Source organism: Botrytis cinerea, chromosome 14, assembly GCF_000143535.2.
Source record: "Botrytis cinerea B05.10 chromosome 14, complete sequence".
Taxonomy (NCBI): Eukaryota; Fungi; Ascomycota; class Leotiomycetes; order Helotiales; family Sclerotiniaceae; genus Botrytis; species Botrytis cinerea.
Window position 1 is genome coordinate 712,681 of NC_037323.1, and position 26,546 is coordinate 739,226.

The following is a 26,546-nucleotide window of genomic DNA, read 5'->3' on the forward strand; positions in this document are numbered from 1 at the left end:
TATTTAACACTTAGGTTGGTGGGTCTGTACACTCGTAGATTTTCCGTCCATAGACGATTTAGTACGCTTAGAAATCTGGGGACCCCGCAATATTCAGGGTGCATGTGCGACATTCAATGGTACTCCTCCAGACAAACACGAACCGAAAGGTTATTTGCATCACATGTTCTGTGAAGTAGCAGCTGCATCATCATGTATCGAAATGGCGACTTCAATATTTAGCTATACGTGGAAAATTCGTTCCGTATAGGAAAACTGCAATGATGGCAATAAGAGCTACACCGACGGTGTATATTTGCTTCCGCGAGCTCGAAATAGATTAAGCTCTATACGAATTATCCTTGATGAACGATGTGCTCTTTGAGAGAGTTTAGGTTGAAACTCGGTTGCACAATAACTTCAATAAGGTTGCACAACGTCTCATGACCCAGTTAGATTATGGGGAAAAGCTTTTAGCATTATTACCCGCCTGCAAGGATCGACCATCTTGCAGCTCCATTAATTCGCCGAAGTCAGAAATGTCGTGTGTGGAAGGGGAAATACTCGAGTCAATTCTTGGCGCAGGAATTGATACGTCTAGACTTACCAAATTACCTGCCGAATTCATAGCACGATCTTCAGTTACCAAATTGCGGTAAATAACCTGCACAGAATTCTATTCCATCTCTCCACGTTCAGGTACCCTCCTAGTCAATTTGAAGTGACGCCTTTATTAACCTCATTTGCTAAAGAAATTCGTGATCTTTTGACTTCCCTTTTCCTGACCAGAAGATTTCTTTGGGCTTCCATAATCATTGCTAGTAGCGCTCCTAGTCTTCCTATTTGACGCCACAGGCGGAGAATCTTTTTCAGGACTTGCAGAAACGCGTGTTGATTTTTTGGGCGGCTCTTCAATATCATCATAGTCAAGCTCGCGTTTTATTCCTTGTTTGCTTTCCGTTTTGGGCACTGGTAATGGCGCATTATCCTCAGAACCATTGTGATCAAGAGTTTTGCGACCATCTGTATCTGCGTGCTCTTCCTTGATTGGTGTATCTTTTGTTTCTTCCTCTTTGGCCTCCCGAGGTGCATCTGCATTTGAGAACTTAGATGGTGGCTTAGATGGTGCTTTTGCGTCATTCTTCCCTCCTTTAGCAAAGAAATTGGCAATATTGGACTTATTTTCCGTGCTTGCCACTGGAACGATGAAATTAGGAGAATCATTGCCCACTTTTCCTACTTCCTTGCTGACTGGATAGATTTCTAATTCTCCTTCGTAAGGTTTCAGGAGAGATTGAAGTTCTTTTGTCCATGATGATCTTTTCGGATCAAGCCAAGTACGGAGATTTTCCGAACCGTTGTCAAGAATTACTGGCATCCTTTCATGTAGGAAATTCAACTGGTTATTCGAACTCGTTGTGATGATGGTGTAAGTATAAAGTTTGTCATCCGAGCCTTCATATTGAACGACATCCCAAAGCCCCGCCATGCACAGTAGCTGACCATCCTTCCTCTTGATATAATGAGGAATCTTTTCTTTTCCTTTTTTCAACCACTCATAAAATCCCTCTGCAACAACGATACACCTCTTCTTTTGCTTCATTGTATTCCACATTCCTCTATTCTCAACCAAAGAATCGTCACGGCAATTAATCGTTTTCATCATCGATCCATAATCCGGGTTACGCTTCGTCCAGAATGGTATTAAGCCCCATTTCATACTTTGGAGTTTGTACTGAACCGCCTCATTCGTCTGTTCTTCTTGCTCGGTCACATCCGGTTCGGTGGCTTCTGGTTCGGTGGCGGATCTCTTTTCATCCTCATCGACACCTTCCCTAAGGTGTCTCGATCCCGCACCCCAATCCGGAACGTTAGCCCGATAAACGATGCCATGATATCCCGGCGCAAAATTGTAGCTTTGCCTCGGTGCGCCATCACCTTCGTCATCCGGCGCTTCCCCAACCGGCATATTCTCATTTTCGAGATATCGGCGAACCTCTGAAGGTCGCTTTATAACGTCAGCAAGGCTTGTACCAACCATTTGTTCTTATAACTTACTAGATGTAAAGCGTATCTTCCACACATACTGACTGACGTTACATTGTCGTGTTGAAGTTGGAATGAATGTCGCGTTTGTGGTATGTAGGCAATGCGATGAGACAGGCGGCCGCATTCACTTCAATGACGTCACTGTTTCTCAGACTCTTGGGCTTTAACATTTAACATCTCATCTCTGTGTATTTCATCTACTTCCATCTCAACCTCTTCAAAACACCATTTTATAAACCACGTAAGACTTCTAACATGGAGATCAAAATGAGCAGAAAATCATACTCGTTCTTCACAACGCTGATCAGTAACTTCTCACATCCCCATTTTTGAATTTCAGGAACAAAGTTCGACGGGAGGCCAGCCAATAGAAACCCTATATTTCACCTAGACAAATTCCACCGGGATCACCGGGAGTCCCCTCCGCCTCTTCCCCACACTTACCCCAGTGCTCCCTGACCGGCAATTATGAATGAACTTCTATATCTTTCTAGCAAGCTGTCGCCATCGTTCATTACAATTTGAGTCCCACATGCAATTTCCCGTCTTCAAATTTCCGTACTGCCCACTAATTCTATATATCTGACGATACATATATAAGTATCTGACATATCCAGTAGCTATTGTTTTACATATACGAAATCAAATAAAGATTACAACATAATAGCTACCTGGTACTGGTAAGATGCTGTAACATTTGAAATGATACAATTCATATTCTAGACGGAGTAGACGGACCGCCGGCTCTCAGCCCCCCTCAATTTCGATGAAACATTTTTCAGAAACGAGTGAGAAGAACAAGACGCATATACGATATCCACCTGCTCAATACATTATCAACACAGCAACTACAGTCCTTGTAATGGATTTATCCATATTTAGACTGTTTTATATTCTGTAAATTAAACCAATCATTTAGAGGAACCCACTACCTGGGTAGATTGATCAAACCAGTACTCGTTCACCAGTGAATATCAAAATCAAGTGGGAGACTTCTAGAACAAATTCAAAATCGAGTTTAGGTAGCGATTTATAGGTATTTCCTCTGTCGTCTATCTACACTCTACCTCGTGGGTACTTTTATACCGATGATATCCCATGAATCTTATAGTCTCATAGTGCTATACCGATCCATGCATGCATAGGTACGATTCAAATCATGACCTCTAAACACCCACGCTCAAATTTCAAACTAAAAACAAAGTGTAGAACCAATATCTCTCGAATCTCAAGCCTCTAAATCCACATCACTCTTCTTCCCACTCCCCACAATCTTGATGTTTTCTCGCCCACCTTTGCCCGCCTCCTCAAATTCACTTCCTTCCTCCGCGCTATATGACATACTAGGATCATCGATCTCTTCTCCAACTTCCATCCATACATCGCTTGTAGCGGGTACAGGGAAGAATTTGCATAGAATCCAATACACGGCTGACGCGACAATAAATCCGCAGAAGAAGTTTAAATTATAGATATATGTCGCGCCAATTGGAACTTTTTTACCAATCGCTCCTACGAATCCTACAATGTTGATGAGGATACCGGCGATGTAAGCAGCGTAACCTCTCCAGTGAATACCTGCTGTATAGTAATATGGAGAGGTTTTCTTGGCGGAATACAGATTTCGAACTTGGAGGTATCCTTTACGAACGAAGTAGTAATCTGAGATGATGACACCGGCAATGGAAGACAGGAAGACGGAGTAAGCGGAGAGATAAGTGGTGAAGTTGTTGGAGGTTGAGAGAAGATTCCAAGGACACATGACGAGACCGACGAGAGCGCAAACATAACCTCCGCGACGGATATTGATGTACCGCGGAAGAAGAGCTGTCATATCTGTACCTGCAGATACGGAATTGGCTGCGATATTGGTACCGAGTTGAGCGAGAGCAAAGGCAGTTGCGATGAAAAATACGCCGGCGCGATTTCCAGACCCTCCTTCGGTTAAGAATGATTGGAGAAGTTCGAGGGGATTCCAGATGGCTTCACCGAAGATGACGGTTGAAGATGAGGAAACAATAATGCCGACGAAAGATGTAATGGCAAAACCGACGGGGATAGTGATGAGTTGTGACCAGAAAGCATCCCTAGGCTTCCGTGCAAAACGTGCGAAATCGGGATCGTTGACGATGAGAGTTGCGAAGTTGGCGATAGAGGACATAATTCCAGTGACCATCCCCCAGCCCAGCGCACTTCCATGGCTTGTATTCTTTTGTTTGACGATTGGGCCAAGACCCTTTGCGCGAACTATAGCCCAGATGAAGAATGCGAGGCCTGCAACTGGTACCACATATGCTTTAACTGTAAACAAATGACGGATTTTGTGAACCGGAAACCAAATTGCTGGAAGCGAGAGAAACCAGAAAAGGAAGAATGACACAAACATCACAGTGTTTGTTCCAGAATTAGGAATTCCGTTGTGAATTTTGCCATCGGGCTGCCACGACGGCCAAATTGCAGCGATCATCAATTGAACGCATTCTCCTCCAATCCAAGCCTGCACTCCGTACCAAATACAAGCCATGGCTGCGCGGTTGAAAACCGGCCACAGAGCGCCCCAAATACCGAAAGACGAACGAGCAATAACGGGGAAGGAAAGATGATAAGTGGCGCCGATTCTCGCTGTGGATACAATGAAGCATGCTGCAATTGAATATCCAATCCATACACAAAGCCATGATTGCCACCACGATAATCCGCCGACAATCATGCTCGATGATATCATCCATGTGTTCTGATTGGTCGCAATGTTAGAATCTTACTTCTGGGCAAGAAAAGGTTGTTGGAGGCATGCTCACAATGTTAAAAGAATCCGCGATCCAAAATCCTACGAAATTCCAGGTTCCCCATTGTCTTCGTTCTGGTTCGACTGGGAGAGATGTCAGTATTTGAGTACTCGTGCAAAATAAGAATAACTTACCAGGCTTCAAATCATGGTTGTTTAACATGAGTTGAGCGTTGGTCAATCCAGATTCAGCCTCTACGGCCAACTTGTCGGCCCAGTAGCCAATCTTCGTATTTTTAACTTTCTCCATGATGAGATCAAGTAACCAGCCACCCGATTCGTCCGAGGAGTGAAATATGATATCTCCAAAATTATTATCTGAAGAAGAGGAGGAAGAGAGGCGTCTGGGAGAGGAGGTTGATGTATTTCTAGAATGCAAAGAGGAGGGGTTTTGGAGTAACGTAGTACCGGTTGCACTTTCTTGGCTCTTCGACGAACCACTGGTAGAAATTAACGGCGTGCTTTCGTCGGCTGGTCTAGTACCGGTAGTGTTGTTGGGTTCTTCACCTCCATATTTGAAGGCGGGCATTGCATCTATTATATAGATTATTGGATAGACAAGGGCCCTGGACGCCGTCTATGATCTTTCTCGGCTTATGATCTTCCAAAATCTTTTTCCCTTCTCTGTAGCTGCATAAAAAATTCGTTGAATCCCTACGCAATGTGAAAGAGAAGTATAAACGCACAGGAGACTAGATCTAAAGTGTCGGTCGATTTGTCGACTTGGGTTAAGTTTATTAGTTTCTGGTCCCAGTTTACCGGTTCTAAATCCTCCGATAGAAGGAAGGTACCCGACACAGTATTGTCATGTAGGTGAATCATCTACATTTGGCTCTTATCTTTGAACTTCTCTCCCGTGCAGATACACGTTCACCAACCAAGACAATTAATCCAAAGTCAAAGGGGCCATTAGAAAAGTATATTCCAACCCACCTCCCTAGTACCAACGATACGAGAGATACACCACCCAGACCCCACGCTGCAAGATCCAGGATCATGATCTCATATGATGGACCATTTTTACAATTTGGTGGCCAGGCCCATACGTTTTCATGATGCGAATGATTGATTGACGGCTGGAGTCCCTGTCGACTGCTCTGAATCCTCCCAAATCACAAGCTCCGCATGATTTAGAATGATTTTTGTGTCGTTTGATCGCGGGTAGACCAGCAATTGGTGTATCATCTTAGTCGTTGATCGTCCGTAGCGAGACCTATCAACAAGCACATCGTTATCTGGCAACGTCGGGCGGATCCACCGAGACTGTGATAGTGTCGATAAAGATAGAAGATAGATAAGTCATACAGATAAGGCTGCTATTTTACTCGATGTGATCGAGCAATGAATTGTAAAATTGCGGGGAAGGAACATGGAGGTTGTGAGAGTAGGGAGTAAGAGAAAATCTTGCATGCCGGTAGGGCGTTGGAAAGATTCCTCGGTGTACCCGAACCTTGATATGTAAGGTGAATGCACGCATGTAAGATTTTACATCTCCGGGACAGAATCAATTTAGTATTAATTGCAATATGATAGCTTAGGATCTCGCCGTCGCCGTGAAAAGTTTTCACAGCGTTGCATCGGGCGTTGAAAAACGTGATCAATTTCAATAAACGTGATCGCATAGGTTGACTCCCAATTTCGTTATCGATAAATTCTCAACAAGGGAGTTGTAGTAACTCTCGGATGCAATCGATATGTTTTTCTCTTCTGAGAAGTGAGAATTCGAAGGGAGAGAACGATTACTCTCCCGAGAACAGAGATGTTACGTGTCAACGAGGAAAATTACACTACCATTAGCTAAGTGTTGGCGAGGCGCATTGTATTATCATACTGATGGCTTCCTTTCATTTTTCTCGCAAACTTCTCATCTCTAGAGCTAAACCATGTCAAGTTAGAAAGCCGTGGCGATGGTTCCGGCGACGACGAGTTTAACAACACTCTAGAGTCGCGGAGAAGAAATCTATAATGCCGTCCCAGACCCGATTCTAGGGGTAATCCAAGTGCAATGCTCTATGGAACTCAAAAATTAACCACGGTCGAATTGATGGGTTAAGCTTTTGGCCGACTTCGATCAACTGGTCAATACTCAATATTCTCGGCAGGAACAACATTGTGCTGCACACTATTGAATGGAGTTGGGCATGGTCTTGAACACGAGGGTGAGAACTTCGTAGATGGAATAGACGACTAGCATACGAGCATGATCACAACATGGGCTTGAAGTTTCGAGACAATGGAGTTGTAAGAGAGATCAACGATATGAATTTGGGGAGGAATCCACGAAGCGGTTCTAATACTTTATGAACACCGACATAATTGGGGTGACTGACATGGCGTTATCTAATAGAGACATCCTGCAGACAAATTGTGCTCTTGAATTAATCGCCATTAGGAACCACTCTCATTCAAGAGCCTTGCCAATCCCAAGAGTGGGATTAATTAAAGCACGAGTCTAACACTCATGCGATTGGGGATATGTGACAAGTACGTAGTAGAATGTCTCTCATGTTAATGTATCTGTCCTTCTTCTAAGAGCCCCCAGAATAAGGAAAGCGCCTCATAATCCACATCACCGAGTTTAAGTCATCAGCTCCAGCGAGCCAGTCCCCCTAAGAAGTCTCTCGCCTGTGGGTAATAATGGGAACACATCCATTAGTTGCATCTTTGTTTTTAGAAAGTAACACTGGCTTAGCCTCTCAGATCATCCCACAATTTCTCATGCTTAGGGTCGAAAACCTAAGTACTTATTACTTAATTTAGATGATTATTGCAACGCCTGAATTCGCTGCTGAAGGTTGTCGCTTCTACTTTGTCGATGAACGTACGCCAGAGGGGAAGGAAACGTATCGCACTTCTGGACCCGGACATGCAGATTTCTTTTTGCAATTAGCAGAACAAGACAAGAAGGGAGAGCCGCTAGCGACTTGGGTAAAAGGAAAGAGTTACGTGGGATTTGAAAGAGATCAGAGAACCATTCTATCATCAGTTGCTGTCGAAGAGATACTTGATCCGAAGTATGGGGCATTTGGAACGGCGGATGCGGGTTCTAGGTATTAATACAGGTCAAGCTTGTGTATTTAGTAGCACCGTCGCCTTAAAAAATTTAGCCGCCTACTTATCTATAATCATTAAACTGTTTGGTATAACTGCTATGTGGACCGATACGTATACTGAAATAAGGATAACAAAACATAACGAACACAAGTAGAAGAGGTAGCAAGAATAAAACAATGCAAACCTGGGGGCTTTAATAGGGAAAGATTGCAACTTTTGAGTTATAATTTGGATCACAATAGAATATCAAGTAATATAAGCGACGGAGATTATTGAGATGAAATACAATTACAGAATATGAACAATAAACTAGTCAAAAATGTTAAAAGTACGACTGATCCATTATTCATTGAATAATGTTAAGAAAAATGTCAATCGCCAGTGGTCCTGAATCAAGAGAGAAGAACCATCCTACTGATCGTCTGTCAAACCGACCATTGCCAATGAATCTTTCCACAGTCGAGCCTCAGCCTCAGAATCATAAGCATGTCCTGCAAATCCTGTACCTGTAACCTCGTGATTGTCATTCCCACGGGTTGTCTTTCCGCACTCAGCAAGATATTCTCCTCCTTTATCTTCCCATTCTTTTCCAATGGCAGCCCAGACTGTTGTTGCAGCACCCTGCTCTACGCTCTTCATCATTTTGTAGGCCTCTTTATTCTTTTTCATTTCTTCTACCACGGCAGTGTCCATATACTGCATGAGCCCCGTTGAGGCAATTACTCCAGGATGAAGACTTGTGGCGTGAAGCCCTCGGGATCCGTAGCGTCGCTCGATTTCGTTGGCCATGTATATATTGGCAGTTTTGGCTTGTCCATATGCAACCCATTCATTGTAATCAGTCTTCTCAAAATTGTAATTGCCTGATTCATTGATTGACGCTACGTGATGGGCAGAGGAAGCGACAATGACAACTCGAGACGAGAATTCAGGGCTGGCGCTGGCGAGGAGAGCGGGCTTCAAAAGCTCGAAGAGGAGGAAATGGGAGAGATGATCAACTCCAAATTGCTTTTCAAAGCCATCTTCTGTAAGCTCCAGCTTAGGCAGAGCCATGATACCAGCGTTGTTGACAAGGATGTTGACTTGGTTGTTCGACTTCTGGAGAATCTCTTTTGCGCCGGCACGTACGCTGCTAAGGGAGTTGTTGTCCATTTCGACTAGCTCAACGCGTCCTGGTTCGAGGATTCCCTCCAAAGCAGTTTTGGCTTTGTTCAAGTTTCGTGCGGTCAACAACAGCTTTGCGCCAGTCAAAGACAGAGCACGTGCTGTCTCAATACCAATTCCAGACGAAGTGCCTGTGATAACAATAACTTTTCCATTTAGCTTGCCCTCCACACCTTCGTCCTTGATAATTTGAATGGCTGTTGGGCGGGCATCACCAGGGCCACTGGTGTTCAGATGAACGTCTGCGTATCGGGACATCGTGATGGAGAGAGAAATGTTCTGGAATTTGAAGTCTAGAAATGATTTAGAGAGCTGATTTTTCGGATTTGAATCTGGAGATGATGAGGATAAGATGAGTTCTGATTTGGAGGACATAGGTCTACTATTTATCTTCCTGTTTATTGCTGAAATCCTCAGCCCGGTGCTTTCGGCGTGGAAACCTTATTTGCTGGATAGCGGTAGACATGCTTTTCGCCGTCTGTGTCATTATCGGTATGAAGAATCAACCGAAACATGCGTGGGCAAAGCTGGATTTTCCCCCTTCGCCATTTCTACTGTAATAGTGCCACTAGTTGCTTCACGACCCACTTCGTACATATTCAAGCATTTTAGCATGCTGATAAATTTTATCTATTATGAAGAAAAAGGAATATTGTATCGGGAACAAAAATATCAGCAATCACGCTCTCTTACTGCAATAGCAAAAACATAGCTCACTGTAAGGATTTGTCTCGTTATAAAAATGTTCCTCGCTACAAGGATATGTCTCGTTAGAAGGATATGTTTCGTTACAAGGATATTTTTCTTTATAAGGATATGTCTCGTTAAAAGGATATGTCTCGTTAAAAGGATATGTCTCGTTAGAAGGATATTTTTCTTTATAAGGATATGATGATTATTCATCCACATTTCCATATTCTCGAAAGTTCACAATATAGCGTATTGGGGGGAGAAAGTTTCAAGCTCTAATTATGTAAAATCGATATCTCAGCATGTGTTTTTGTCGGAAATTTTGTCATCATTCACCTACAGGAAATGTATAACTATACTAAGGCAGGAGTAAGGAATTTTCATAATTTCACTACTTTTATTCCTTCTAGTCTTTGGGTCTAATAAGTCAGCAGAGAAAGCATGGACGAGAAATTGGGACTTTGAGACTTGCTTGGGTGTACATTTTATGTAGTCAAATGAACCTGGCTTCCTGTCTATGATACATATGCATAATATTGGGCAGAACCATCTGTTCTTAGTACAACATTCGAGAGGCTCATAGTCACAGAATGTGGCTTGGTTACGATACATTAAAACCTCTCTATAAGGATACCGGGTTTTGTAGTCTTTTTAAGAGGATATAGGTATCCTTGTGATAGAGGTTCCGCTTAATCCCGACATAGTAATAACCTCCTCCCGATCAGTCCCGATAGGGCCATTTCTGTGACATTTTTGGGGTTTCAATTGAGCCTCTCTAAAATCCGGATACATTTATCATGGTGATAACTAATCCTGATGATTTTACTGGTCCAATAAGGATACACGTGATCCTGGGACCTTAATATAAGGATATTCTTATAAAGAGGTTTTAACGATATAGGCCATTTTTAGGCCTAAAGATTCTGGGGACCCAAAAATATATCCTTATAGAGAGGTTATTCTTACAGAGAGTTTTTACTATATATACAAAGTACTCCAACACTATCACCAGGCCCCTCATTTTCGAAAGCGGATGGCTACCCCCATGATCGTCCCAAGAAATGTTTTCAAACGACAAATACCGCTGACAAAGTACCAAATATATTGGACTTCGGTCCATATAGGAAATCGATACAAGCTACGTGGAACCTAAGCGCCAATGCAAGGGTTTAATTTTTAGTATGAGTATTTGATGAACGGGGTAAGCAACGCCGATATAAGCATATCTCCCTATAGCGCTAATGTACCATTGAGAATGTTGAGTGGGTTTCAAAGCTCTAAAGCCCCCCGATCCGGTAGTGTGGACAGCATTTGGATGCGCTATTGTGAACGCTGACGCGCATGGCGTACTAGAATCTGGAGGCTAAAGCAAGTAAGATTCCCCGTATCCATTCCATATTACTTGTTGTTGATCCGAAAAGGTGGGTTGAAACGGCCGAAGGCAAGGATGGCTACGATATAGTTGAGTGTCTCAGTCAGCTGCCCTATTGTAACGGACGTATAGCTTTGATAGGAGACTCTTGGCTAGCCGGCTCCCAATGGTTCGTTGGCGCAGAAATACCACCGCATTTGACTGCAATATTACGCCGCTTGAGGGCGTAAGGGACTTGCATCGTGAGTCGTGTCGTGGTGGTGTACCCACCATGTAGGCTTGAATCCGTCCGATACAAGAATGGCACGAGCTATATCAAGACGACTTCCCTCTCGATTTCAAGAAGATTTAAGACTTCTAAATGAAGGAGATCCAAAATGGCTGCGAACAAACACCGAAATTTCGGGTATCATTCCTACTTTATAACTGGGCAATGGCCCCAAACGTTCTATGACCCAATTGTAAACGTCCCATATTCCAGCTGGCCCATTCCCCAAAGCGAATGCCAATTACTCTTCTCGCAAGATAAAGACCAGCTTTCATCGGGCATGATTGCAGCAGAACCGATCAGGGCAGTCTCATAACGGCCTAATGCTCCTCTTCTCGGAATGGAAGTCGATTGAGAAGAATTTGAGTTTGGAATCTCTTTGAATGAGACAAAGGCACTCACCAGAGCCTCAAAGACTATTATTTACATGTTATGTCCCGCAAATGACGACACGGATGTTTTTGTGCAGATTCGAATGGCCGACAAGATTGAAAGCTTCTGCGTCATAGCAGCCTTCCAATTGCGGAATTACGCAAGCAAGGAGATCAAGAAGAAGATCTTGTCAATATAGTACAATATACAGGCCTACAAGTATTTCAAGAGCAAGCTACCGGGATCTTGTTTTCTGTAATCATAATGGCCTACGCACGACCACTCACTTGAAGAGAAAATTACCCCCTCTATGCCTTCCTGACTGGATCGCATTTGACAACCAGTAAGGGAATAGACCAAATAGATTGCTTTCCGATTCTTATCTAAAATACTTTAACAGTCGAACTTCTAGTTTGTGAATTCCACTTTATCAGCCTCTCATGTCTTAGTGCACGCCATCTATTACTTGATTGGATCAAATCATCACACCCTTCTAACGCCCAGCTCCATCTCCTTAAAAACCCGGGCGTGACTTCCCAACTTTCTACTCTCCATGGATCACCCCAGTTGATCATACATTTACGTCCAGCTGTGTAATCATTCTGGTCTTCGGAATCGTCGATATCAAAATCATTTCCTACAGATGACGGCAGTGCTGATAAGATGTCACGCATTTCTAATGTACATTCATCAGAATCTGGTGTTGGTGTAACATAATCTGGAAAAATATCACCGAAAAGGTCCCGACACATGTCTTCAGGTACGAAATTCACACCTTTCTCAATGAGGTTATTCCGAAATTTAGGGAAAGGAAACATATTTATGATACCCGTATGGGCACAGCTCATTTGCAATTGCGTTGGATATAGCGAATCGGGCATGAATTGGCCATCAAGAGGCTGGAGGACTGTCAAGCCGCCACAAACTTTAGTAGCAAACTGTTTGATAGGTGCTGTCAGAGGTGATGCCTTGAGAACGAGGGCCGATGCAAATATCAGAGATTTATTAGACATAAAAGCCCGATAAGAATTGTGTTGAATAAGGTGAATAAAATGATCAGAGGATATTTTAGGTGTCGCTGATGCGTTGAACTCGGTAGCGAGGCTAGCGCTATTTGCTAAAGAGATGGTTGCTGATGACTCTCTTTGAGGGGAAAATGAGATTAAAGCTTTGTTGGTTATGTCCGCACAGCTTCCATCTGACGTTGAGAAGGAACTTTCTCCCGATGAACAGGCTGGTGCCAGGATGGTGTCATCCTGTTTTAGGAGAGGTTGAAGCCTCGTCTCGTGTCTTCGTCTGAATTTGATGACCCAGCCATGAGAAAATTTTGGTGTTGCTAGACCCTGCGACTCGTCTGATTGATCCCATAGCTGTTTGGCTTTATGTCCGATGGCTTTGTTTGTAACTTTACCGGATCTAGCCTCGATTTCTTGGAGCCAGTTTGTGAGCAAAGTCTCTAGCCAAGGCCATTGGCAATTTCGTGTTCGATATTCAGAGTCTGACGCGACACAAACATCCAGATAAGCGAAGCTTTTGCTGAGACTTCGACTGACGATGGACTGACTGATATTGTAGCCGAATTGAGACTTAAACCACGCTCTCAAATCAGACTGGGTAGGCTTCGGAGTAGTTGTCTTGTAATATCGGCGAAGTGCGACGCGTTGAGAGTGGGAGATTGGTGTCCGAGATTCAGCCATGGTATTTTCAAGCTCGTTTGTGCCAAATTGAAGTGCTAGCCTGGAGTATGAACTGCTAGGGCGACCCAAACCGTGGAGAAATAAGTGATTGTTGTAGGGACTTTGGAAGAACTTTCATCCCACAAAGTGAAAAAGGAGTATGAGAGGGTTATCAAAATCTGAAGGATAACACCAATGAAGCGATGCAGATTGTGGGGATGGTTAAAATAGTGGAGTGGCACGAGTGAAGCAATTTAAGTTTGATTTTAGTCTAAACTTCGCATAAAATCCTTAACGAATACTAGGTATCGGTATGCACGAAACAAATTTAAGTTTCGAGCAAACGAAGCGAAGAGAAATTACTGAACAGATGCTACGCACGGGTCCCTCTTCAAAGCGACCGACAATGCCTTTCCTTAGATTGCCAACATGGGCCAATCTATGGACAGGACAAGTATCATATATTGTTCGCGAAGGCAGAGTTTCAGAAAGGCCATTCTTACAACTGGCCACGCGGTGAACGAAAAAACGGCACACCAAACCCGCCAAGATCGAAACTTCTTTCAACACACTATCATTTTAAAATCGAATAACGATTTAATAAGGTATTTCAAATTGAATAAAATGAAGACATATTATAGATTACGTGTTTGGAATATTTTACGCTTAATCAAAAGTCACATAAATTGATCGTTAATTTTTTTAAAAAAAAAATTGAAAGTATGTAGTACTATCTTTTTGGCGTGCCATTTGCTTCGTGCTGGCGACTGCAAGCCATTTTTAAGGTTTATGGATGGGTCTTAAGATTTCGTCTAAAGATTCAATGGGAGAAGACTCATTCATCAGTACTGTAAAGGCCGCTGGAGGAATCGTTCTTGTAGGGGTGGAAGGGGTGTAGAATTGTTAATGCTATGGATCCAGATTATGTATCAATCCACTAATGAGGCACCTTGCATATTTATCCCTAACACCGCCACCTCAATGAACACCCGAAACGTACATGCGTGGTAATCCGCAACGCCACAATCCAATCAACCTCTCCCTCAATCTGCACTAGCGGTATATTACCCACTTTTCAAACGACACTAGCGGCATATCACCCACTTTCCAACCGAATTGGTCTTGACCCCCCCTATTCGTAGGAGAAAAAACAGGCCGAATTTGACCAACGCGATATGTGTTATTTAGGTGAGGATGCACGTACTCATTCTCAGGGTCAAATTCCGCCTCGTTTTTCTCCTACGAATAGCCTCCTTTCGCTACCCCGGAAGCTGGGGATTCAATAATTTGAATGCGAGCAAGGAATAAAATGCCATACGTGAGCGAAGTATTGTTCTGAAGAAAGAATGATCTAATTTGAGCTATTGTTGCTCTGCTCTTCATACCTAGTCATCACTCTTCTAAATTCACAATGACCAAAAGTGTCTTTCATGGTGCCGCTACAGGCGAATAAAGTCGCCCATTGTCTAAACGGCTGCTTCAGCTTGGTTACAAAGCACAAATTCTCGTCGCGCAGCCCAAGCTTTACAATTCCTGGGAGCGAAGGTTCATACTGGCGATCTAGAATCCTTTGGAGCAGTTGCTAGAGCCATTAGCGGTGCTGACACTGTCCAACTCGTCCTTCCGCCAAATTTGCAAAACAAAATGTTGTGCGCGAAGAATGTGCTGGAAGCAACCCAGCAGTCCAGCAGGAAAAGGTGACTCAGTTCATTCAGTCTAGTGTTATGAGAGCCGGAGATCATGAGACTTTCCGTGATTAGTGCAAGGGATATCCGTCAACACAGTATTGGATCTAGAAAGACGAGGTTGAGAAGATTTTTCGCACTTTTATTTTCAATTACTGGATGATTACGACTTGCGATCTTTGTGCAGAACTTCCTGGGACTATCAGAAACGCACGCGCTTCGGATTGCGTTTCTTCTCGCCACGTGTCTAGACCTTATGACCCAATAGGTTTCCTAAAAGGACGATCATTCTAGCTGCCGAGAATTTGTTGGCCGCTAGAATAGCTGATTGATTGGGTGCGATGAGTGGTAAAGTTATTGCCATTAAATACGTGCCCGGTGAAGAGGCGAGGGTCCTTCGGAAACAAGGCAATAGTGTTGTGGGGGCACATATCTGGCAGTGTGATGTTGGCTAAAATGTGGATATTGATGCCTTGAGTGAGTATGGGGTACTTTCAAAGCCTATGACAGAAGCTCTAAGTAAGGAATCCTTGAAATAGTAAAATAGCTTTTCAGTATTCTATGTGTAGAATTGTCGAGAGGAATAAAGTTAATCACTTCGAAATATGTGGAGTTGTGGCAATTTTAATACCTAGCTTTGAGTATCTGCACTACAGCGCAGAGTGAAACTTGAAATATCGTTACTTAATAGGAAGTAGTCGGCAGCTACATTCGATGTTGAACTGTGGTTCAGAGAACCAACTTCTCATGTTTGCATTCTCCTTCGCCTGTTTTTTATGACACTCATGACACTCATGACACTCATGACGGAATGAGATTGGAGTATTGTTCATTAACACTATGTATGTTTTCTTCTTAGCAAAGATTATTACCAAGTCATGGAATAACCTCAACACCCCACATTCAATGATTAACAATTCATCGATAAGATTCTTCAGATCTGATCAACAGACGATTGTCACCTATTTCAGCCCCCTGATTTCGTTTTTTTGAAACCTGGTCAAATACTTAGCATATTGAGCCCATGTGTGCCCGTTCTGCATTAAACTGCTAGCGATATAGTGGTCAAAGAAACGGCGTCTGACTTCATGATGTGCAAAGAGAATTATACCCCATTTCAATCTAGACTTGTTGCTTTCCGAATGAATGGGGGCTAAGCATGATGTTGTCAAGGATATGTGTACCGGCATGACCGGATATCATATCCTTGTATCGAGGTGTGGCGTCACTCAATTCCATATTTCTAAGCAGACTTATCAGTAGTGGAGAATACTGCCGATCAACGCCAACACAAACAAGTAAGGGCATCTTTCGATTAGTGATACAGCTTGGCTGGAGAACAAAGTTATTCGCATTTCTTGCACAATATTAACGTGTGCAGAACTCGGTTTCATGCTTGTTTTCTACCTTTCAGGCTGAATAATCTGAGGGTCCTTACTAAGTTAACAATGTTGGATAGAATGGCGCTCTCTGGTGGCAACTTTACAGCCACACGGCACTCTACGACCTATGACTTCATTTCCCCAATCAAGCTGGACCTTGCTGGAAAAAATTGTCTGGTCACTGGCGCAGCGTGGGAGGACGGAGTTGGGTATGCTACAGCTACAGCTTTTGTGCGTGCGGGCGCTTCAACTGTAGCATTAGCTGATCTCCACGGCGTATCAGACGATCTCGTCACGAAGCTTAAGCTGGCTGCGAAGCAAGCGGGACGTTCAGAGCCTACGGTGCTGAGCTGTACCGTTGACATCTCGAAAGAAGACAGCGTTCAAGCAATGTACGGAATCATATCAGAACGGTTTGGTGGACGTCTGGATATTGTTATCAACAATGCAGCTCATATGGAACCATACAAGCCGTTACTCGATTCAGATCCAGATGTTCACTGGCGAACTTGGGAGGTCAATGTTCACGGAATCTTGAACATTGCTCGTGCCTTCCTTCCTATGCAGCTTTTGACTCGTGCAAGAAACAACGGCTTATGCACAATGATTAATGTGTCCTCTTCAGGTGCATTGAGCGCTCGTCCTGGAAGTGCGAGTTATCGGAGCTCAAAGCTTGCAATTTTGAGGTTAACTGAGTCTTTACAATTAGAATATGGCGATCAGGGACTCCTGACCTATTGTGTTAATCCGGGTGCGATCAAGACGAAGATTACTGAGACCGCTCCTGAGGCGGTGCGGAATTTGTTTCCTGACCGTCCAGAGATAGCTGGGGATACGATTGCATGGTTAGCTGCTGAGCGTAAGGAGTGGCTTGGTGGACGCTATGTGAGCTGTCCATGGAATATGGAAGAGCTCATGGAGAAGAAAGATGAGATTATCGAGAAGGATCTGCTTAAAATGAGGATGGCATTCTGAGTTGAGATCTCTCACGACCGCAGGAAACCATGGCTGACTACGCCAGATTTAGCCACAATATTTTTGGGTCTTTCCGTGTTCATGATACGATTAGTTTAGTATGGTCAGTAAATCGTAGAACAGAACCAGGCCAGGTTCCCATTTCTATTCACCTTCACCGCCTCCCGGCATAATTATCAGATCACGTGCTGAATCGGCCCGTGTCGGCTTGTGGAACCAGCCTCAAGCCAGTCTAGACTATACTTTTCATCCCGTCCCGTCGTTAGGACTATTTTATAGTGACCACTCACTTAATTTTTATCATCCAAGACGGCTCAAAAACGGCTCGAGATATATACATAGTCCAGATATAGTTTGGCTACGGTAGTTCTCTTTACCCTCTTCTTCTCTCACTATCACCTCCCCTACCACCTCTCAACCGTCCATTTCTAGGATTCTCTAGATCAAGCCCGCCTAGTTTTACATAAAAGCCGCTGCACTACAACCTCAAATCACTACAACATATCACAAACGTGGCACAAACATCCAATATCTCGTATAGATCTTGGTCGTGACTTGCTCATTTAGGAACAGAAACGGGTCGGCTCGTATGCGATATGCAACAAACGTAACCCAGATATCTCTTTGAAGACATCGTGCCGCCGTTGCAATTTTTTTATGTTGGGAATGATCACGTGAGTCGTTTTGAGGCTTGCGAATGGTATGTGTGGACTTAAGTGATGCCAAGATGAGTGTGCGGTTTGTATCTGTAGACACAGTTTGGGTAGTGATAGTGCTACAGTTGGTGGTTCTGGTACTTGATCAACGGGCGATATGGGCTTGGACTTTGTCTCGTCGATGGTTCGAGTTTTTTTGAAACTTGACAGCTGAAGATAATCGATATCAAAGGCTTTACCACAGCTATATCATGTCAGTGACATTGAAGCACGGAAATTGCGAGGTTTCCAAAGAGATTTGTCTACCCATTACCCAAGATTTCATAAATTCGCGCTCTCTTTCACTTAATTGTTGTTCTTCTCTTTTCCAGTAAACACTCGGCACGTGAGTTTCGCTTGACCGCACCTGGTATTTCTGTGAGTAGGTATCTTTCGATGTTAGTTTCCAGAATTTTTTGAGTTCCACATAATATCAATTCCAGTATCTTTACATCATCTTCACACAAGCTGATCAACTCATGTTTTCAAGCGGTTCCCAACATTTGGTCTTCAAAAGTTCTTTGATATATAGACTTTGGTTCTTATTTTTAGGACAAGTAGCGATGTTACGATTTTGTTACGCTATCGAGCATTGGTAGAATATTGTTCCATTTAGAGTACCTCAGATGAGAACATGCTCATGTTCCATCGATGACGAAGAAGATAAAGCTGTCAAAAGTTGAACCTAAGCTGAGTGAGAAATAACAGAAGGCATTTAATTTTATCCGGGAAAAATACAAGGAGATATAACCAAACCACGCGAATTGAAGAGTATCAAAATCCAAATCTTCCGATCGTCAGGTGGGAGGAGTCTTAATAAAAGAATGTGAAACCTCACTGTACTTCTTTGGTCTAAGAATTGTAACAGTTTGCAATCCCTTCATGTCCTTAATTCATACTTCTTGAATCGTCATTTATATACCCGTTTGCTTCCACAACTTGCATGTCAAGTGAAACTTGGTGGTGCAGCGGTCTAGCAGTTGTTCGCATATCTGTATTTCCCATAGATTTAAATTAGGTTTCTTGGTCTAGCAGCCATCACGTTCCTATGCTAAGTGGACGACACGCTTCTCTTTTTTTCCTATTAAATCTTCGAAAGAAAGGTGGCCTTTTCGTTTTTTTGAAAGTATCGCTCGCGTGTAAAGTTGATGAATTTGGGGTTCCAAAAGGCTGGCTGGATCGATCTTCTGGATACATTGCTGCTATCCGAATTGTTCTTTACAAAAACTTCGATTAATAGTGGGACTCTGCTGCTATTTACTTCAAATGAAAACAGTATTCCTTTTTTTTCTACAATCACTGGCCGTTTAATCTCAGTTTTGATATGTCTTTTGATCTCTTTCTCCAATCCTAGTTGTCAACCTTCGAAAAGGCCTTTCAAATGAAGCGTTAGTTTCTCGTTTCGCTTCATTAATTCATTTAAATATAACACTTAGTATGGAAGAGTAAAGGCGAATTTATTTTATTCTTCCTTTTTTTCACTTAGTGCTTCCTATGTACAGCCAATTGAATATATACAGACGCATTCCACTATGTACAATCTCTTTACCAAAGTATACCAGCCCGGATCAATCAATCCTCATTACTACGATGTCCGAGTAAGACAAGCCGCAACGAGCGCTTGATCAGTCATAGAAGATCCACTTCCATTTGGCGTTTCCGTCAAAACTATAACATGAATATTAATACGTACTCAATCACAAAATGATGGACCTTGAAATATTGCTGCACTTACTGTAAGTCGAATCAAAGCTTCCAGCAGACCATCCAATATATCCCAGATAGACGTCGGAGTTTGCACTGTACAATCACATCGTTAATAACATATTCCAAAACCTTCCATACCCAATCTCAAAGATGAAAGAAAATTGGAAACATACTTCAAATAAGCAACCTGTTGACACAAATATGTCTGACAACTCGCGGTGTTTCCACCACCAGTCTCGCTCAATATTGCTTGTCTACCATTTGCTCGCAACCAAGTTGCCAGTGGTGCGAAGGCGGCATCAATGTTGTTAGTTACGCACTCGGCATGGGTTCCGGAGTTATCGGAGTCGAGATATTTGTGTACGTCGAAGATCAGATTGGTGGTAGTGCCGTCGAGATTGGTGATCTTAGAGAGCGCCGCGGCGCTACCGTCGGTGATGAAGGCGCCTGCGGATGTGTACTAGACGGTTGAAGTTAGTAGATTGGTCTAGAGTTATGAAGAAGTTCGAGGTGGCTTGGCAGAAAAGCGCCCGGAAATAATGTCGGCGGGTTGAAAAGGGCGTGCGTGGAGCCACGGTACTTACATCACTACCAGGAAGTAGAAGCATGGTAGATGTTGCACCGGCCTGACGAATAGCAGTAACGACTGTTTGAAGCGTTGCTGCCCAGGTGGTTATGCTGTTCAAATCTATATTCTCATTAGTCCATATTCAAGTGTTCATTATCCTTTCTTTCCTCTCTCCTCCACTTCACGCTCCGCTCCCCTAAAGAAGAAGAAAACACGCACCGTGAGGTTCATTCATCAATCCAAAGACAACCTTCGTATTCGACTTATACTTCGTCGCCAGTTGGCTCCACAAACTAGCGAACTGCGCATCCGTTGGTCCACCCTGTCCAATAATTGCTCCATTCCACCTCGCATAGTTATGGATATCAATCACGCAAGTAGCACCCGTTGCCAAGCATCCCTGGACCAGCAAATCATAGGTCGCAAGGTTGGAACTGTCGAGTGTTCCCCCGAGATTGTTGTTCACGAGGTATTGCCAGCCAACTGGGAGACGGAAGATATTATGACCAGTTTTGGAGACGAAGTGGGCCATTTGACCCAGGCCGTCGGGGCCATTGTTGAGGGAACTGAGAGCCTGTTGGGGAGGAAAGTTAGTGAGGAGTTGGAGTTGGAAAGGGAAAAGGGATACTCACTGGGTAGACTTTATTGGTTAGACATGTACCGTCTGTTGTGCAACCGAAGTCGAATCCGGCGATGTTGGTACCGACTAAGATGCGTCAGTGCGAGTTCTCTATTGGTAGCATTCTCGTGAAAGGGATACTAATAGCATGAACGTACTATATTTTGTCTTTCCCGTTGAATTTGGTGCTGCGGCTGTGCTAGTTTTCGAACTAGCACTCGTTGTTGCACTTGTAACTGTTGTTAAGGTTGCTATATTGCCATAGTTAGTCATCTTATTTCTTACACATTGCTTCAACTTTTTTCAACTTTCTTCATCTCTATCTTCCTCTCTATCTCTGTCTCTATAAAGGAAGTAGACTAACCAGTTCCAGGCAAACATTGCGAGTAATACGCATTCACATATGAACACGCATAGCCTGACACACAAGCCGTAGAGCCAGTCCATCCATTACCGCCACACTGTGCGTAAGCAACGCCCTGTGCGGTGGCGGTAGACAGGAAAGGAACAACTGTGTATACGGTGGTTGAGAGCTTCATCTTGAAGATATGTATGAGGAGAGATGGCCGAAAGTACGATGGATGAAAAACGCGAACGAGAAAGTTTATCTTATGGAAATGCCAAGATATCCATGCGGAATATATACTCCAGATATTTCCAAACTATCATCGAAAATCCGGCACGCTACTACCGGTATTTGTACCTGAGTTTTGCCATAAATCCCTGGTTGCCGCCCGGAATGCTGTCCATATATCCCATTCTCATCGTTTCTTATTACTTCACCTCAGATACCCATCCACGGACCGAAAGCCCCGTCTTCCAAATTTCTTTTCATTTCCCCTTTCCCCTTTCTCCTTAGAAGAAAAAAGTAAGAATGCATGCGTGCTACATACACTAAACTCCCTAGGTTTACTCTGGTACTAATACTCCACTAATACACGATATATGGGGTATGCGTCATCGTTTTTCATCTCGTGATTCTACAATACGATGAGATGCCGTAGTTAAGCTTAGTTTGTGTACGTGAAAAGTTGACTTGACGGAAAGAAGATGATGGGGTTCCGAGACGGGATTGCGGGAAGAGTTTCACATGTGTGGGTTGGTTGGGCCGGTAATGTGAATGAGATGGGATGAGAAAGTGGATCCACAAAATTTATCTATCGGGTTTTGCTTGTTTGTTTGTATTTGTGGGCGCAGTAGACAGTAGTCTTAGATGAGATTTATATTTGGTTTTGATTAGATTAGGCGGATGACAAAGGAAAGGAATGAAATATCCGAGTTTCCATCCAGAGTGTGATCATCATCCATCCATCTATCTCTCAATTTTCCCTTTCCAAAAATCATCCCAATCCCCCACCCCAATACCTACACAATCCTCCCTCTCAAATCCACGCAAAAAAAAAACTTCCATGACCCTCAAATTCCAATCCCCATGTTAATCAATCCCAAGCACTCCGTACATACATACCGCGGTACATAGATAGCGTAGACGCCAAGGCCATTCCCAACCCCCAACTCCACATCCCATCAATCACATCACCATAAGCGGACCCGCACGCAGTGCACCCTCCATCCTCGGATAAATCCAGGGGTAAATACCGTCTCCCCATTCAGCCATGCTGCCACTCACCGGTGAGTGCCACATACCCCAGATTTCGGCTGTTGTGTTTGTGATGCGGTCGGTCTTTGTCTATACAAAATATGGCATGGTGTATGTATGTTACACGCTTCTCCTCCATTCCTTCCTTCCTTTTCCCCAGAAACCCCCGACTCTAATTTAACCTTAATTAATCCTGTATCAATATAATTGTTGTGGGGGAACCTAGCTCCTCAGATACCTACCGAGTTAATTAAGAGAAAAAAGTTCCGATGTATCACAAGACACCTCCTCGCCCCCATTAAAACGCACTCTGTATTTTTCCGTTTCTTCCTTCTCTCTTCGAGTTAGAATAGCCCCAGCCTGCGAAATGTACCCAAGCTAAAAAGTCCCCACCGACTTACCACAGGTAGTTCGACAAACCTACCTACCAGCACCCAATACAACATACCGAAATCATGAATTATGTAATATTATAGTTATACAAATTTGATACATACTATATGTCCCATCCCATCACATCACATCGCATCTCATAATTTCCTGTTGAAACTATGTAATAAGGGAACCCTATTATTCCCCAGGACATCTTATCACCTCAGACGCATCAGATTCTACAAGTGATTCCTCGTAACAATCCTATTCTCCGCCCCCCTCGCTGCCCTCCAAAAAAAAAGAACAAAAATTTCAACACATCACAAAAGATACATACCCCTTCCTCATCTTACTATCCATCCCATCTACCCCTCAAAACACCATTCCACAGCCCCAGAAATAATCCGAATCCGAATCCGTCGATTCATAGATTGTAAAGTACTAATTAATACATATCGAATGTTAATTTTATCTATCAACCTATTCACTTCATCTCTGGAATCGAATCGTGCGGGCGGCTCTGTTTGTGATCTTTTTGGGGCAGGGGAGGGGGATTGGAAGGCATTTGCTGCGTGCTTTTGTTGTTGTTGCTGTTGTTGTTACAATAGAATAATCCAAATGTCAATTTCCATGTCACTTTTTGATTCTACACATCTATCTACTTGAGCATCCGACCCAGCACAAACACACTCTTAGAAAGAAAGATCTATTTTCAAGAATCATAACCAGGAAATATTTTTCTGCGTGCGAAAAATATCGTCTCCTCTACACATCGTATATATAAAACATTAGAAAGTTTGATCCGTAGGTAGATAGGTAGGTGGATAGACGACTTCCATTTTCCGATACATATTCAAGTTCAACAATGAATAGATAATCAAATCCCACACATAAATTTCACACACCCATAAATCAAGCATGATAAGAACCAAATGTGTAATTGATATATACAGAAGAAGGTAAGAGGTAAATGAAGAAGCGAAGCAAAAAATGTATATACATAATTTTTTTCTTTGATCGCATCGAAACCCTAACCCAAAAGTCAAGCCAAATAAATATATAACGATCGACCATATATCGAAGGATTTCTTTCCTTCTCAATATCATATCACATTGTGGTTAAAGAAAGTATGATGTTTTCACCTTCCCATCTTCTTCGTCTTCGTTTTGCTTTTGCTTTTCCAAATTCTCAACATCGTCGCTTGATTAAAAGCTGGGATTGGCATTGGTGAGTAATTGGGCAAAGTAAGCTTGGAACCAAGTACCCGCTTCTGGAGCTGGCTTGAGCGCATCTGCGAGTCCGCAGTGGAAATCGTATCGCGCAGCGGTGGTGTCCGAAGTGCCCTGATTATGGAGTTAGTATGTATGTTGAAGAAAAGAGAAGAAAGAATGGACAGGTGGGGGAAACTAACGTCGCCTTCTCCACCGGGCTTGATCCAGACAAATGCGTCTTCCAATGCATCTCCTGTGTTTGTGGTTGGTCGAACACCGAATCCGGTGCCGATGAGATTGCACCAGTCTCCCCAGGCTTGTTGTGCGGTTGGTTGAACACCATTGCGACCTATTTCTGCTGTTAGTATCATTCAAAAAGTACCGCGACAGTGTTACTTACTAGTATCCATGATGAAGTGAGCTGGGAAACCTTGAGCGGTCAAAAGCGGAGCAAGAGCGTTGATGTACAATTTCTCGTTACAGTTGGAATCGCCAGAGGTGTAGGACGGGCAAGTGGTGCTAGTCCAAGCATTGTAGTTTGCAACATTAGTTGCAAGACCTCTGACTGCAGCTGGGCTTCCAGCTGCTTTGTAGATTTGGCCGAAGAGCTGTGCAGCTGGTCCGATATTTGCAGGCCATCCTAACCAACCAGCGTGTCCAGCATCCAAGTACATAGCGACGTTTGGAAGATTCAATTGCGCGATGGCATATTCGGTACCTTCTAGATAGGCTGCTTGGGCGTTGGAACATTTTGCGACGGACAAGTTGGTGACTAGATTGGCCAACGAATCGGGTTCTATTGTGTGGTTAGCCACAAATCTATGCAAGCTTGAGATGAATGATCCACTTACCAATGACGAGAATAACGCTAACATCAGAGTAAGTTTTCAAAAGAGCGACGATGGAATCGATGTAAGCTTTGTATTTTACGAGACCACCGTCTGCAATGCTGTATTCTCCGTTGGAAGCTGCAGCTGCACAATCTCTGTCTGGCAAATCATAGACTACGAAAGTACCAGCAACAGGTGGATTTGCTCCTGCTTTGTTCAAGGCCCGAATGTTGGCAAGGTAAGTTCCCATCAATGGAACTTTGGCTGCGGTGTCACTGAGTCTATTAGCTATCATACCCAACATCTGATCGAAGACAATAACTTACAGCCAATAGAAAGTTGGAACCTTTGCTACCGCAGCAGCTTTAGTGGCCATGGCTCCAGTGAGTGAAGGGATAGCACTGGCAGAGATTTCCGAAGCATAGTATGGATTCGCATAAAGTGCTTTTCCTGAGAATGGATTACCAGCAACTGCTGCTGTTGTCGTTGCACTGCTACCACCTGTGGTCGTGGTAGCTTTGGTGGTAGAAGTGATGATTGTTGTGGGAGTCGTTGCGGTGGGGGCTGTCGTTGCTGTAGTCGTGACCGCAGAGCCGGGTAAACATTGAGAATAGTATGCATTGTTGACAACACAGGTATATCCCGAAACACAAGTTGTTGCGCCACTCCAACCTTGACCACCACCTGAAAGACGTGTTAACACCATGTTACAAAGTAGTAAAGCGTGATAACTTACATTGTGCGTAAGCTGCACCCTGTGCATAAACAGTAGGTGCTACAGCCGCGGCAGCGAGGAGAGCATTCTTAAAACCCATTCTGAAAAACAATTGAAGAAGTAGAGATTGTGTGTGTGGTTGAATATTCACATTTTGAAGAAAGGACCGATCTTTTATATCAGTCGGACTGAGATGTGACTAACCATATTGGCCATGGAAACCTTAGTGAACTAACACACGCTCACATTTGATCATCTATATGCGAGTTGCGCTCCAATATCACAACGGAAGTCCGGCGCCGGCTTGCCAGTAGAATTTGTATAGCCTGAGTAGACCTCAAAAGAAGTCATGGATTGATCATGAAGAACATTATAAAGTTAAATTCTTGGCAGGACCCCGCGAAACATGATTGGACTAATATATGAAACGGGAATGATTCTACTATAACGATCAATTAAAGTAATATTCAGTATCCAATCAAGACAATCGACAGAAAATCATCCGAACCGAATTTAGATTAGAGAAATGATATGCCTTTGCAGGTACCTGAGCGACTAAGGAGCAACGGCCCGTTAGAGGATTGTATAGTATCATGTGCTATGTGAACTGTCACTTGCTATATGATCTATATTATACCTTTTGTCATCTTGACGGAAATAGTATTTTGTGGGGTTTGAGGATTATCTCACTGCAAGGACAGATACCAAGAACGTGATTTTCCATGGCCATGGACAAATAAATCGGGAAAAGTATCAACAGTTTCGGAACGTGAGAAA

The 26,546-nt window shown here is 43.4% G+C and overlaps 7 protein-coding genes across 10 annotated transcripts; 1 reads left to right on the forward strand and 6 right to left on the reverse strand.

Annotated features, from left to right (window-relative positions):
* Positions 1-503: 503 nt before the first annotated feature.
* BCIN_14g01640 (hypothetical protein) lies at positions 504-2,213 on the reverse strand. Its single transcript, XM_001552767.2, has 2 exons — positions 2,038-2,213; positions 504-1,987 (listed from the first exon to the last, which is right to left on the reverse strand). The coding sequence occupies exons 1-2, from the start codon at positions 2,062-2,064 to the stop codon at positions 719-721; spliced, it is 1,296 nt and encodes a 431-aa protein (XP_001552817.1). The 5' UTR covers positions 2,065-2,213; the 3' UTR covers positions 504-718.
* An 854-nt stretch (positions 2,214-3,067) lies between these two features.
* Positions 3,068-5,447, reverse strand: BCIN_14g01650 (hypothetical protein). Of its 4 annotated transcripts, none has more exons than XM_024697035.1 (3): positions 4,949-5,447; positions 4,827-4,897; positions 3,068-4,762 (listed from the first exon to the last, which is right to left on the reverse strand). In XM_024697035.1, exons 1-3 carry the CDS (start codon positions 5,061-5,063, stop codon positions 3,257-3,259), a joined length of 1,692 nt encoding a protein of 563 aa, XP_024552850.1. In that variant the 5' UTR covers positions 5,064-5,447; the 3' UTR covers positions 3,068-3,256. The 4 variants fall into 2 exon arrangements, with proteins under 4 accessions (XP_024552850.1, XP_024552849.1, XP_024552852.1 ...); XM_024697038.1 differs by having other exon boundaries at positions 4,827-5,447.
* A 2,689-nt stretch (positions 5,448-8,136) lies between these two features.
* Positions 8,137-9,426, reverse strand: BCIN_14g01660 (hypothetical protein). The gene has a single exon (XM_001552764.2). The coding sequence runs from the start codon at positions 9,287-9,289 to the stop codon at positions 8,279-8,281; it is 1,011 nt and encodes a 336-aa protein (XP_001552814.1). The 5' UTR covers positions 9,290-9,426; the 3' UTR covers positions 8,137-8,278.
* Positions 9,427-12,060: 2,634 nt separating this feature from the next.
* On the reverse strand, positions 12,061-13,553 carry BCIN_14g01670 (hypothetical protein). The gene has a single exon (XM_001552762.2). It carries the CDS (start codon positions 13,428-13,430, stop codon positions 12,117-12,119), a length of 1,314 nt encoding a protein of 437 aa, XP_001552812.2. The 5' UTR covers positions 13,431-13,553; the 3' UTR covers positions 12,061-12,116.
* Positions 13,554-16,480: 2,927 nt separating this feature from the next.
* Positions 16,481-17,592, forward strand: BCIN_14g01680 (hypothetical protein). Its single transcript, XM_001552760.2, has one exon. The coding sequence runs from the start codon at positions 16,543-16,545 to the stop codon at positions 17,449-17,451; it is 909 nt and encodes a 302-aa protein (XP_001552810.1). The 5' UTR covers positions 16,481-16,542; the 3' UTR covers positions 17,452-17,592.
* Positions 17,593-19,612: 2,020 nt separating this feature from the next.
* On the reverse strand, positions 19,613-21,744 carry BCIN_14g01690 (hypothetical protein). Its single transcript, XM_001552758.2, has 8 exons — positions 21,405-21,744; positions 21,199-21,291; positions 21,054-21,127; positions 20,641-20,995; positions 20,438-20,541; positions 20,027-20,313; positions 19,882-19,946; positions 19,613-19,814 (listed from the first exon to the last, which is right to left on the reverse strand). The coding sequence occupies exons 1-8, from the start codon at positions 21,577-21,579 to the stop codon at positions 19,732-19,734; spliced, it is 1,236 nt and encodes a 411-aa protein (XP_001552808.1). The 5' UTR covers positions 21,580-21,744; the 3' UTR covers positions 19,613-19,731.
* A 2,239-nt stretch (positions 21,745-23,983) lies between these two features.
* BCIN_14g01700 (hypothetical protein) lies at positions 23,984-25,879 on the reverse strand. Its single transcript, XM_001552757.2, has 6 exons — positions 25,791-25,879; positions 25,381-25,738; positions 25,076-25,329; positions 24,625-25,020; positions 24,425-24,573; positions 23,984-24,356 (listed from the first exon to the last, which is right to left on the reverse strand). Exons 1-6 carry the CDS (start codon positions 25,867-25,869, stop codon positions 24,219-24,221), a joined length of 1,374 nt encoding a protein of 457 aa, XP_001552807.1. The 5' UTR covers positions 25,870-25,879; the 3' UTR covers positions 23,984-24,218.
* Positions 25,880-26,546: the final 667 nt, after the last annotated feature.

Bases quoted from the DNA above. Each gene is read 5' to 3' on its own strand.
- BCIN_14g01660 (XM_001552764.2), bottom strand. From the start codon at position 9,289: ATGTCCCGATACGCAGACGTTCATCTGAACACCAGTGGCCCTGGTGAT.
- BCIN_14g01670 (XM_001552762.2), bottom strand. From the start codon at position 13,430: ATGGCTGAATCTCGGACACCAATCTCCCACTCTCAACGCGTCGCACTT.
- BCIN_14g01650 (XM_024697038.1), bottom strand. From the start codon at position 5,342: ATGCCCGCCTTCAAATATGGAGGTGAAGAACCCAACAACACTACCGGT. The intron at 4,763-4,826 runs GTGAGCATGCCT...GCGACCAATCAG, and splicing joins TCGCGGATTCTTTTAACATT to AACACATGGATGATATCATC.
- BCIN_14g01640 (XM_001552767.2), bottom strand. From the start codon at position 2,064: ATGTGTGGAAGATACGCTTTACATCTA. The intron at 1,988-2,037 runs GTAAGTTATAAG...GACGTTATAAAG, and splicing joins GAAGATACGCTTTACATCTA to CGACCTTCAGAGGTTCGCCG.
- BCIN_14g01690 (XM_001552758.2), bottom strand. From the start codon at position 21,579: ATGAAGCTCTCAACCACCGTATACACAGTTGTTCCTTTCCTGTCTACC. The intron at 21,292-21,404 runs GTTAGTCTACTT...ATGGCAATATAG, and splicing joins GCAATGTTTGCCTGGAACTG to CAACCTTAACAACAGTTACA. The intron at 20,996-21,053 runs GTGAGTATCCCT...CCTCCCCAACAG, and splicing joins TAACCAATAAAGTCTACCCA to GCTCTCAGTTCCCTCAACAA.
- BCIN_14g01680 (XM_001552760.2), top strand. From the start codon at position 16,543: ATGTTGGATAGAATGGCGCTCTCTGGTGGCAACTTTACAGCCACACGG.
- BCIN_14g01700 (XM_001552757.2), bottom strand. From the start codon at position 25,869: ATGGGTTTTAAGAATGCTCTCCTCGCTGCCGCGGCTGTAGCACCTACT. The intron at 24,574-24,624 runs GTAAGTAACACT...CAGCAGAAATAG, and splicing joins TCACTTCATCATGGATACTA to GTCGCAATGGTGTTCAACCA. The intron at 24,357-24,424 runs GTTAGTTTCCCC...CTCCATAATCAG, and splicing joins AGCCCGGTGGAGAAGGCGAC to GGCACTTCGGACACCACCGC.